The 11,733-nt window shown below is 38.1% G+C and overlaps 1 protein-coding gene across 2 annotated transcripts; it reads right to left on the minus strand.

The window, feature by feature from the left end:
- Positions 1–619: 619 nt before the first annotated feature.
- LOC122074528 (protein S-acyltransferase 21) lies at positions 620–10,213 on the minus strand. Of its 2 annotated transcripts, none has more exons than XM_042639389.1 (10): positions 9,785–10,213; positions 8,658–8,771; positions 8,446–8,566; positions 7,397–7,587; positions 6,768–6,836; positions 6,503–6,574; positions 6,260–6,388; positions 3,214–3,294; positions 2,912–3,115; positions 620–1,682 (listed from the first exon to the last, which is right to left on the minus strand). In XM_042639389.1, the coding sequence occupies exons 1-10, from the start codon at positions 9,827–9,829 to the stop codon at positions 759–761; spliced, it is 1,950 nt and encodes a 649-aa protein (XP_042495323.1). In that variant the 5' UTR covers positions 9,830–10,213; the 3' UTR covers positions 620–758. The 2 variants fall into 2 exon arrangements, with proteins under 2 accessions (XP_042495323.1, XP_042495322.1); XM_042639388.1 differs by having other exon boundaries at positions 7,397–7,608; positions 9,785–10,212.
- Between the last annotated feature and the right edge of the window lie 1,520 nt (positions 10,214–11,733).

Consider the following 11,733-nt stretch of genomic DNA (forward strand, 5'->3'; position numbering starts at 1 on the left):
GGGAGCCCTCCCCTTAATTTTAATTATAAAAATGACAATCTTGTGATCATTTGAGACTTGGAACTCACTTTTTGACTACTTTCCATGCTTGTTCGCATGTTGTATGTACTTATTAAACATCCATTAAAGTTTACCAAGTGGCAAGAGAAAGTATCATCACGAGACAGTCTATAGCCATGAGGGCATCATAAATTTTATACTTTGAATTACCTTTACAAATGATTTTTATTGAGAAAGATCAGTGTCTGCGACATGACTAGCTCGTCAAGGTTTTGTAAAAAATTGGCAAAAGTTTTCCTTCATTGTAGGTGCCCATGACCTCTCTCCTTGTATCGAATGTCTGAATTAACCTTTCACTGTTCTAGGAGTCTCATCTAAACACCAAAACCCACAAGTAAAAATGCCATTGTAGATCTTCTGTCCGGGATGCTAATGCATACCTTTGTTTTGGTGATCCATCGATGTGGAAATGTTGCGCAGGCATGCACGTATTAAAGCACAAACTGTGCAGAAAAGGATGATGAAAATGGATGACGGCACAACAAATGCCCTCCCAAGCAAAGGATGAGTGAGAATGGATACATGTACAAAGGTATTGGCAGATTGACTCATGCAAACATGAAGGTCGAAAAAAGACATTAGAGCTAATCAGAGATTCTTAATGTAAAAAACATGCCACGACGCATGCAAGGACGAAAGAAATGTCAGTCTAACTCAATTATATACCTGGAAAATGAAAAGCCATCTCCATTAACCCCTCAGGATAATCTAGAAGAAAAGTCGTTTAGCTGAGAATCACTCGGAACAAACACGGGAAGTTGGCCTCCTCTCTCTAGTCTACTCTGATGATTTGCAGTGGAGCCTCTGTCCAAACTGGTTTGCCCCAATGAACTGCCATTTCTAGAGCCTCTAGTCAACCGTTCATTCACAAGAGGACCACCAAAGAAAATTGACTGACCGGTGTAGAGGAGTTCCGGTCCCTGTGAAGAAGGCCCAATGGTTCTAGAAGTAGAATTTGCTGACACAAAGCGCCCTGCTTCTTGATCCCAAACCACTGAAGATCTAGAATTCTCTGGAATACCCCTGTTGGTTTTGTTGATTGGGTCTTGTGGTATATGGAAATTATCACGGAGAGCAACCTCATCTCCAATGCTTGCTTTTGCAGACCAAGGAGATTGATCAGCTGAAGATTGATATATTGGGTTGAAGTGTTCCCTGTTAGAAGTTTGATGCTCCATGGGGGAAGGCGTGAGATTGTTAGTGTGTTGAGGGCTACTGAGGTTGCTAATACTATGAGCACATGTTTCAAGATCATCCTTGCTAGTCTGGCTTGGTGGATAAGAACTCCTGAGTGGAGCTAACCTAATAGCTCCCACTCTAGCATCCCTGTTGAAGCCATTATCATTACTGATTGGACTGCTTCTGCCACTTATATTGCTACTTGATAAGTGGTCTGTATCATATGGCTGCTGACGAGAATTTACAGGACGCAGTACTGAGGATGATGCTCTAGCTTCAGCAGCTGCTTTAATTGCCTCATGAGAATCCAATTTTGCAAGTTTCCATGCACTGATTCGGACTGGGCGCTGGGCTGCTCTTTTCCCCTTTTCAGATGCCCCAATTGCATCTGGATCAACTGTTGATGGTACACGTCCTGGCCCCAAGTGTGGGATGATTTCATCCTGTAAGGCAGGTATTGCAAATAGGCAGAAACCTCTTCAATGTTGTAGAAAATTAATGCTGAATAGATAGACTTTGAATAGCACCAAAAATAAGAGAAGACAAGAATGCAGCAAAGGAAATTGCTTTCGGCACTAAAAGTACTGGAAGGTTCCACCACCTACAGCTTCTGCCATCTGAGCTGATTATTTAGTCATTCAGACAGACAGGACCACACATTTAGTGGTTAAATTAGTGGCCCACCATTAATTGGCGGGGGTGTTCATCTCCTAAATTCTTCATTGGATCAAGGTCTTAAACAGAACTGATATTTTCAAAAGATTACCTAATCATTATGCTGACATGTGGCAAAGTTGGATTGGACAAAAACTTAATCCATGAAAGGATGGCCACTTAGTCTACACTAACAAAACTGCCAGTCTTCCACATGGCAGATGACAGCACAGGAACCATAGCTGATAAATTCAGAAGAAGAATAATTCAAATTTAATTTGTTTCCCCATTTCAGAAACAAATTCAAAAAAGTAGACTATGGGAAAAAGTAAGGGTTAGGATTAATTAGAGAATTAATTGTGTATGTTTGAAAATGCGGAACAAAACAGTTCGATACATTTTCTTGAACAGTTGAACAGATTCCAAGATTTTATTTTATTTTTTTAACTAAAAATTTCTGAAGATTCCGAATGATTCGCAAAATATTATCAATGACCCAAATTTTCATTCACCAAATTATTTGCGAACTATTCAGATACTCTGAAAAAAATCGCAAAAATCTCGGAGTTTTTTCAAATAAGTTTGGATTCTGTCTGAATTTTTGCCAAATTATTTTTGAATTTCCTAACTATGGGTGAAACAGGAATGGAATCTGGCATTGTTAATGACAGAAACCAGCTTCTACAAAAAGGGAGAAAATGCATAAAAGAAGTGTCAGCCATTTCTGATAGTGTCAATAGAGGGAATCCAAGCCAAAGAGCATGTAACCTATGATATAGGAATCTAACTGCCTTACTGCCATGGTAGATCATACGCCATTTAGATTTGACCATAACAAGGGCCAAAGTTTGCAGCTTGGATTCCTTATCTGTATCCCTTGACTATGGTATCAATGGCATAAGTTTATGTCATATGAAGACAATTTTTTGTGCATCTTGAGGCTAATGGGGCACTACAATATGGCAGTGCTGACAGTAGCCAATCTGCAATTTACAAGGTACTATAGATTATTTTGTACCTGATGATCCACAAAGATTCTTGGAGGCGTGCACCAAGCACCCTTTTGCAACCCTAGCCCAAGAGAGCTTCGTCCACTTATGGCAGTCACAGCTGAACTTGTAGGTGAAGATGGAAGACTCTGCTGCTCCCCTGCATCTACAGATGGCCCAGGTGGTTCACTTTGTGTTCTCATGGCTACAACATAATCATATGTCGTAATACCCTGTAATAAAGAAAATCCAGGAAAAAAATCACAGACTTGCCTTTCTTGTACTTTTCTCTAGGTATGGAAACACAAGATAAAGGATTAAAAGAACGAACCTTTCTAATCAAAATCATATGGAAAAAGAACAATTCTCCCAGTGGCACAGTAGCCAGAAAAGAAACAGCCGTACAGAGGGCCTGAAAAATAAGTAAATACATTATAAAAATTAATATTGTAGGATGGAATTCAAGATTGCATCCCCAGGATTTTCTCTGGACACTTTGCTTTCTATATATTTCATCCTTTTTGTCTTTTTACCAGCCAAGTAAACAAAACTGATAAGATGATTATGTCATCTAAGAACCTCATTTTCTGGGAAAACCTATATAATCAACTCCATTGAATAGAGGTTCTCACTGATGGAGGGCCCATAGGGAAAGGGAAGAAATCCCTGAGATGGTCTGTCTCTCAGATGAGGGAATGATTTGGCCAACAGAAAAAGGGTTAAACTCTCTTTCTTCAACTTTCATTCAATTCATTGTTAAGATATACCTATCTTTATCTCACGTAAGCCAGGAAATTCATAACTGACAGAAAGTTTCTTTTTTTTTATGATAAAAAAAAAAGGATAATATATAATATTATGTAGAACTTAGAAATCTGAGATTGGATCAACAAGTAAAGAAATTCAATTTTTTTTTAATCTATTAGATAAGAGTTACGGGGGAGAGGGAGAAATCACACGAAGAAAAAGGAAGGGGTGGGGGGTGGGGGGAGAACCACACACCCCTATAGGCTTCACAAACACTCAACTCAATTCATCTTTTCCATTTTCTGATTTGCCCAATGGTTACAACCATTATATGGGGAAAATAAATAAATAAAGAGGAAATCAACCGAAATAGGAACTACCATAACTAAGCAAACCGACTCTACCAAGACTATCTAAATTCTATGTGAAGCCAATTTGCTAAAATAAAGTGAATAAAATAAAATCAAAGACTATCTTCCTAAATAAAATAAATTCCTAAAATCCTACTAGACCAAATAACCAAATACGGATCCAGTTCATACCCGTCTGGATACCCATATCGGTATGGATGGCTCCACGGGTGAGTATCTGCTTCAATTCCCTCGGTGTTGAGAAATTGTATAACGGGATAATCAACACCAATCAGTCGGCATCCATCCTTGCCTGTATGAAGTCACCATCAAAACCATGATCGAATGCTATGAAATCCACGACGCGAAGTTCATTGGTAAAGTAGTGACTTGAAAAAATAAAATCGACCGGTTCACTAAAGAGATCAATCTATTTAAAATTTTCACAAGTTGATCTTCAACGTCCAATGGCGTCATCTTATCTTTCATCATTGGCGACTCATCTTCTGGCTCATCTACCTATTGGTCAATGGCTGAGATCACGTAGTTGATGGTAGAGCGCATACAATCAAATGTGACCAATGCTAGGTCTTTGATGTCCTTGTAGTGTCGTTGAATCTCATCGATCATCTCTCGTATCAGTTGCATTTGTTGTCGAATATTTAATAAAAGATCTAGACCCTCGTCCAGGTTTGTATTCAGAATTGTTATGGGCCCACTATGGCAAGAGAACACTTTAAGGCAAATGGTGAAGGCAAAAGAGTAATTAAATGGAAGATTAGAACAATTACAGAATAGATGGAAGTCCTTTAGTGAGTAGAAAACTTGTAAAATGGGGAGTTCTACTCTAAACACAAAAAAAGTCACGTGTGGGTGGGAGGGCAGATTAGGAATGACAAAAAGTAATAGCAAAAGGTAATAAATATCCGGGTGGAATGGCAAAATACGATGGGATAACAAGGAAAACAAGGTTTAAAGAAAACTATCGTTATGGATTGGAAAAGGAATGAAAGACGGGAACTTTTTTCTTTAGGAGATCGATCCATGGAGAAGTCGGTGAGGGATAAGACATGTCGTGGAGTCGATCTCTGCAAGCGAGAATGACTGTGGACAAAGCTCGCTACTGGACAATTGACTTGCCGGGTGGAGGTGGAGGAAACAGGTATGTAAGTTTCTGTTTCTCTTTCCCTTGCTTCTTCTTTTTCCTTTTCTGTCTATGCCTCTCACCCTTTCTTCTCTTCTGCCATTTTTTTTTCTTTCTTTCTTTTTTCTTTTTTGGCTGTTGGCTGTTGGCTGTTGGCTGTTGGCTGTTGGCTGTTGGCATAACCTGAGTGAGGGAGGAAGAAGGGTCGAATGGTCACAGGGAAGTGGGAGAGAAGGCAGTGGTTTGTCCTCTATGGAATCGAAGGGAGATGAACTGCTTTTTTCCCCCCTGTGGATAAAGGGGTTGGGATTTCGATGGAGTCAATGGGAAAGGGAGGGGTTTTAGTGGTAGAGGGGAGAGAGTTGGGACTTGTCGAGTCTTCTATTGAAAGTTTTTTTTTTCTTTTTTTATTATTTATTTTATGCTCTCAGCAGGGCAAGGGAATAGAATGGGAAGGGGAAGGAAAAGGGGATGGGCTGATGGGGAAGGATAGGACCCTTCGGCTCTGATACCACTTGATGGAGGGCCGATAGGGAAAGGGAAGAAATCCCTGAGATGGTCTCAGAGTTGCAAAGGAGAGGGAGAAATGGCATTAAGAAAAGGGGGAGGGGGGAAGGAGAATCGCACACACGCCCGCAGGCTTCACAAACACTCAACTCAATTCATCTCTTTCATTCTCTGATTTATCCAATGGTTACAACCGTTAGACATAAAAAGGAAATCAACTGAAATAGGAAACTACCATAACTAAGCAAACTGACTCTACTAAGACTCTCTAAATTCTACTTGAACCCAACTTGCTAAAATAAAGTGAATAAATATAAAATCAAAGACAATCTTCCTAAATAAAGTAAATCCCTAAAATCCTACTAGACCAAATAACCAAATATGGATCCAACTCATATGATATGGATGGCTCCACGGGTGCGTATCTGCATCACCCACCTCATAGCTTTTATTCTATTATTTCAAATATTTTCAATGTGGTCCCCTTGGCTGTGTGGACTTCCACTATGGTCTGCAAGATACATGCCACAAATTTTCATTTCAAAGTTCGAAGCAATTTTTTGAAGCCATTATAGCTATAGGGAAAGAAATTCAGAGAAGAGAAATCAGTAGGTTGACGGGTAACATACCACCACTGTAGCAAATGGGGGCCTAGAAAACCCAACTCCCAGCCTCTCAGCTATCTGAATTTCGGTACCCTTTCTATCAACAAAGCACCGAACAAGGACTGCAATTCCTACTCCACATTCAACAATGAGCTGGCACAAAAAATAAAGAGAAGCCCATAATTAAGACTGGGAGGAGAGAAAATAGTGGGGGTTAAGGAAAGTTGAAAAGGATAATATAAAACAGCATCTTATTCTCGAACTTACCCAAACAAGGCTCACTGCCATAAGGCACACAAAGGTGATATAATTTTTTCTTCCCACGCAGTTATTTAACCACTGCATCAAAATGTCAAAAAGAACTTATGAGGCCTATATTAATCTCAATGCATAAGAAGTAAATGTTGATGAATACATATAGTGTGAATATCAACGAGGTAGCAACTAGCAATCATTAATCAAATATCAAGGTATGCAGTATATTCTGCCATGAGAGTCGATACAAGTTCTAGAGGATACATTGCTTGCATACCCTGCAATGATGATCAAATCCATCCACACATTTGTCACAACTTCTGCAATGCTTGCTAAATTTGCGCACCTACAAAAAGTACAAATCACTGTCAATTATCCAGCCTTAAATAAAACAGCAGGTGCACCTCCATAATTTTATTTCCAATTAGTCTTCAGATGCAGTTGAATAGAAAACTAGTATCCATATGAATGAAAATGAACTTTTTACGCCAAACCAGTTTTTTTTATAGGCCTGAGAAGGGGAATTCAAAGTCAGAAATCTGCAGAAACCTTGACATTTGATAAAATGAGCTAGCAGTAAGGTTTAAAATCTTTAAAAAAAAAATATGTACATTCAAACTCTGTTTTCCGCACATTCTTAATCAACTCATAATTGGATATTCATGTTTAATCTTATGTTATGATCTATGTTTCAGGTTTCGGTGAGAGGTTCTTAGTTTACGATAGATTGTCCTCAGGTCATTAAGTTCCTAGATCTATATCAGTACCCTATACAGCATTGTGAATCTTGTTTGGAACCATACCCCCTCAGTTGCACTGAATATTGATTAGGTCAAGTCAATTAACAAGTTCCTTTTCCCCTTTCCTTCCACACTTAAAATAGAAAGAAAGAATATTATACTGTACCTCGGCATTGCACAATGTACAAAATAAAGCATCTTCGTCGCCAGCTTGCTGATGCATAAGATCTACATCATTCCGGCAATCTTCTTTTACTAAAAAACCACAGAAGAAGCCTCCGACTTTTAAGCAACAACTTGAATTACGCCTGGTAGACCTTTCTCCATTCTTCATTTCTACCTTGCTAAGTTCTCCAACTGGATCAGCATTCCCAGATTCTATGACATGAAGTTTTTATGAAGAATAAAACAATTTAGCAAATAAACTACAGTTCAATAGAACATATCTTCCCTCATTCCCCCCCCCCTCCTTTTTGTTGGGGGAAAGGGGGGGGGGGGGAGAATGATTATGATTTCCCAGCTGAAAGACATTTATGAACAGCCCAACATATAAAATGAGGCATGATGGATGTTGGATGCTGACCCAAATTTTGTAGACAAGGAGGGCTCAAGGTCACTGCTCACATGTTTAATTTTTGACGGAGTAGACCTCATGGCAAACTAAAGCTTTGAATATATGCCAAGAAATTGAAATTTCTAAAAAAAAATGGTTGAAAACTAAGGAACTGAAAATACAAGAGAAATTGCGAATACATGGAGGCTACATGACTGAAATTGGGTTTGAAATGTGGCCGATCCAGAGCATGCCTTATCTATCCAATGCTAATAATTGGCACATTATTCTTCCACGGGGCACAATTAGATGGGCCACACTGGAAGACCTTTGTATGTGGGCCGTGAAAATAATTTTTACCAGAAAATAAGATAATTTAAACAGAAACAGAACCATGTCAGCATGCCAGGATGAATGGAAGCCAGCCTGCCTGCATCTGTCATCCATGTCACTCAAACTAGACCCAACATGGAGAACTGCTGGGTCAAAAATTGACTCTACCAGATGGTTGTAGCCATCCAATCTAAAACCTTGTCTCAGGACATGATTGTTGGTTTTATTATTATCCAATGGGGTTGATATTGGTACACATTGAATGGGGTTCCTAACCTCGCTGAATTTTGAACTCTCCAATCAGAATATATCAAGTCAAAACCACTCACCAGGCAACTCATTGTTATTGTGAGATCTGCAGGCAGATATCCCCTCTCCACCAATCAGTATCCCTGAATCAGCCGGATTAATGGCTGTGCATCTAACATAGAGAATAAATACCGAAAGAGCCTGAAATTTAAAAAATAAAAATAAGAAAAAAATAAGAGCTAACATACAGGACCAGAAAGAAACTGTCCTCACCAGAAAGAATCATACTTACCAAGAAAGAATAAACACCAATAGCCACATATTCATAAATGTCCCTTCCAAGAAATGGAGCAAAAAAGGCATAGTACGCAACAGATAGCAAGAAAAATACAGTTATAGCCACAACCTGAAAAGCAAGAAAAGATGAACATGAGAAAAGAAGCTCTTTAGAAACTAAAGTTGTGTTTTGGAATGTTTTCAGGGACAGTTCCTGGTGTCTCATAAATGTGACCCTCCATCACTGGGAACATCAAAAACTGCTACCACAAATATTCTCAAACTATGCCAAAATAACATAACGTCAAATAGTTCACGAGAATGGTTCCACTTGTTCAAACACCGTGGTACAGGAAACCATTGCGCTAGAACCACCGAATTTGCCCTCTCTGAGTAAAAAAATTATCAACATCTTGCTAAATCTGCTTTAATAGAAACCTATGTGACCAGTATTCAGAAGTTTAAGGGAAAAAGAGAAACCAAGTGCAATGCTTAACTAACCCGTTTGAAGTGCCATTTGTACTCTAAATGATCAAACAAACAAGCAATACTACCATGACCCCAATCCTCTGCAATGGGACTGTTGTGACTATGGCGTCAAATGTTTGAGGATGTGTGATGGCACAGATGCAAAGTACCTCTAGTAAGAAACTTCTTTACATGACAACAAGGACAATAAATTAAGTACCACGAAGATTAATTGGGCTGAAGATGGGTTGCACACATACACCAAAGTGCAGAGATTCACCAAAAATTCTGGCTAAGAACATCTGTTGGTTGAAGTTATCCATTCCTTACAAGTCACAACACTCAGAAATTCAGAACCTTTAAATCTGAACAAATCAACAACACTACGTATCCTAGAGAGCCAGTTTTTAGCCATTTCCCATCCTCTAAGGCAAAACCCACATTGCAGAATTCGCCTAGAAACAATAAGGAATATTAGTTTTTGAACAACATTTAACAACCTGATTACTGAAAAATAGAGAGAGAAACACATTACACACCAAAATCCCGTGAGCTTAAAGAAGCTTAAATAAGCAAAATCAAGACAAGTCCATCAATCCATATCACAGATTAAACCCTAGTAAAACCCACAATTCCAAAACTGATCCGAACAAACAAAAGATAAGAACAATGCACCTGAAATGTGTGAGCTGGGAGTTGCCACCCGTGACGCCTCGCCATGACTGAAAAGCAAAAACCGAGTCAAATTGTGTTCCTTAACAACACTTGCATTTGAAGAACAACACGAAACCTCGCTCTGAACGAAGTGAATACACAACTGTAACCCAAAACACAAAAGCTACTAGATCAAAAACCGATCCACTCCTCCATTAACCATTTTTTTTTCACTCCAGATCACACTACAAACTCAATCTCCAGGTAGTTTCAAGAAGATTTCGATCTTGACCCAGTATTACAAAACACATTTCCAGACGGCCCATGAACTTGATTTTCACTTCTAGGGTTTCTTCAGTATGAATTATCGGACATCGATAGGGTAGCCATGGAAGCAGTACAGCAGAAGAAGGCGTTCTAGTAGTGGTTTTACAGTGTTTTCTACCACAGCGTTTTTATCAATTCTTAAGCATTATTAGGAATTTACAAAGTTTCTTTAATAATTAATCTAAACAAAATTACTAAAACATTCCTTTTGTTATTGAATTGACAAAAAAGACACAAATGACAAATCTCTTCTTTTATGGTTACTTTCATGAATGGCCCTCATCAGTCTCTTTCAGAATGGTGGACTGTTGGACCTTGGATCTATTGATTTGGGTTTTCTTTCTCTATTGATTGTAATCAAAGCTGTGGTCCAAACTCCAAACACCAAATTCAAAATTCTAGGAAAATTCTAGGGCTTAGCCACATTCCAAGAACTATCATCTATTACAAATATGGGTATTATTTTTATTTTTTTGGTGAATAAAATATGAAAAAACTATCATCTATTACCATTATGGGAAGGATGTTTTGGATTTAAGCCATGGTCTAGGGAAACCCTTGACCATGAGGCTTGAGTTGCCCATGAGAGGGTATTTTAGGGAATAAATTAAAATTTTATAGGGTGTATGAACCTTTTATGGTGGAGAAAAACTTTCTCCATATGGTTGACAGACCTAATAAATACATTTATAAAGTGAGACTGGCCAGACCGATTGATGGTTCTAACTCCTTCTCAATTTGGTATCGATTTTTTCGTTTTATAAAATGTTAAAATGACAAAATGATCGATAAGAATAATTGAAAATGACCACTTAGATCAAAACCAGTAAAATCGATAAAATTTAATATGCATTTTTACATATTTTCTTTTGTATATAAATATATATGAAATTCGAGATTTGAACAAAAATAGAAAGATAAAATATTGTTAATAGAAATCAAGATAAAATATTGTTAATAGAAATCAATAATGGAAAGAAACCTATCCAACCAATAGCTATCTGTTTTAATTTGGCTTGGCTTTTGTAGACTTTGTTGATCTAATTTCAATCTTGCTCGTATACGCAAAAAAAAAAGGGGGGGATTTTTTTTTTTTTTAACCAAAATAATTGCTTGACACTGCTATGATAAACTATTGGGAGATTGAACAAATCCTAACATCCATGCCATCCAAGTCACACTATGAGCCACCACCAATAATAATCAATCTTGATTATGCCCAATCTGACTTGTTTGATTGTTGAACGGAAACAAGGGTTAGAATATGCTTTGGCTGATTTAGAAAACTTTCTCATCAATCTTATCTGATTCCAATCTGATCTGGTCCCGATCTTAATCCTGATTCCAGGTTTAAACCCTCATTTAAAAAAAAGAAAAAGAAAAAAGAGAGGCTTCTTATTACAATAAGTATTGTACCTGGTCGATCTTGGATCAGGTATCAATATTGAATCAAGGGTAAATTTGTAAAAATTAATTTTTTTAATGAAAAGCACGAGTAGAATCTATTGTTATGGATCAAACCAAATCGGTATTATATCAGTATTTGTAAAAACTGAAACCATGCTGGTACTAATACCTCAACTCCTTCAGTGAGGGGATAATGTGGACCTTATAGCTGATATCATCTACAATGCAAAAGGGGG

This window comes from Macadamia integrifolia, chromosome 3 (assembly GCF_013358625.1).
Source record: "Macadamia integrifolia cultivar HAES 741 chromosome 3, SCU_Mint_v3, whole genome shotgun sequence".
NCBI classification, from domain to species: Eukaryota; Viridiplantae; Streptophyta; class Magnoliopsida; order Proteales; family Proteaceae; genus Macadamia; species Macadamia integrifolia.

Excerpts from the sequence above, each read along its gene's own strand:
- LOC122074528 (XM_042639388.1), bottom strand. The coding sequence starts at position 9,829 with ATGGCGAGGCGTCACGGGTGGCAACTCCCAGCTCACACATTTCAG. Across the intron at positions 7,609-8,445 it reads CAATAACAATGAGTTGCCTG|AATCTGGGAATGCTGATCCA; the intron begins GTGAGTGGTTTT and ends TTCATGTCATAG. Across the intron at positions 3,116-3,213 it reads ATATGATTTTGATTAGAAAG|GGTATTACGACATATGATTA; the intron begins GTTCGTTCTTTT and ends TCTTTATTACAG.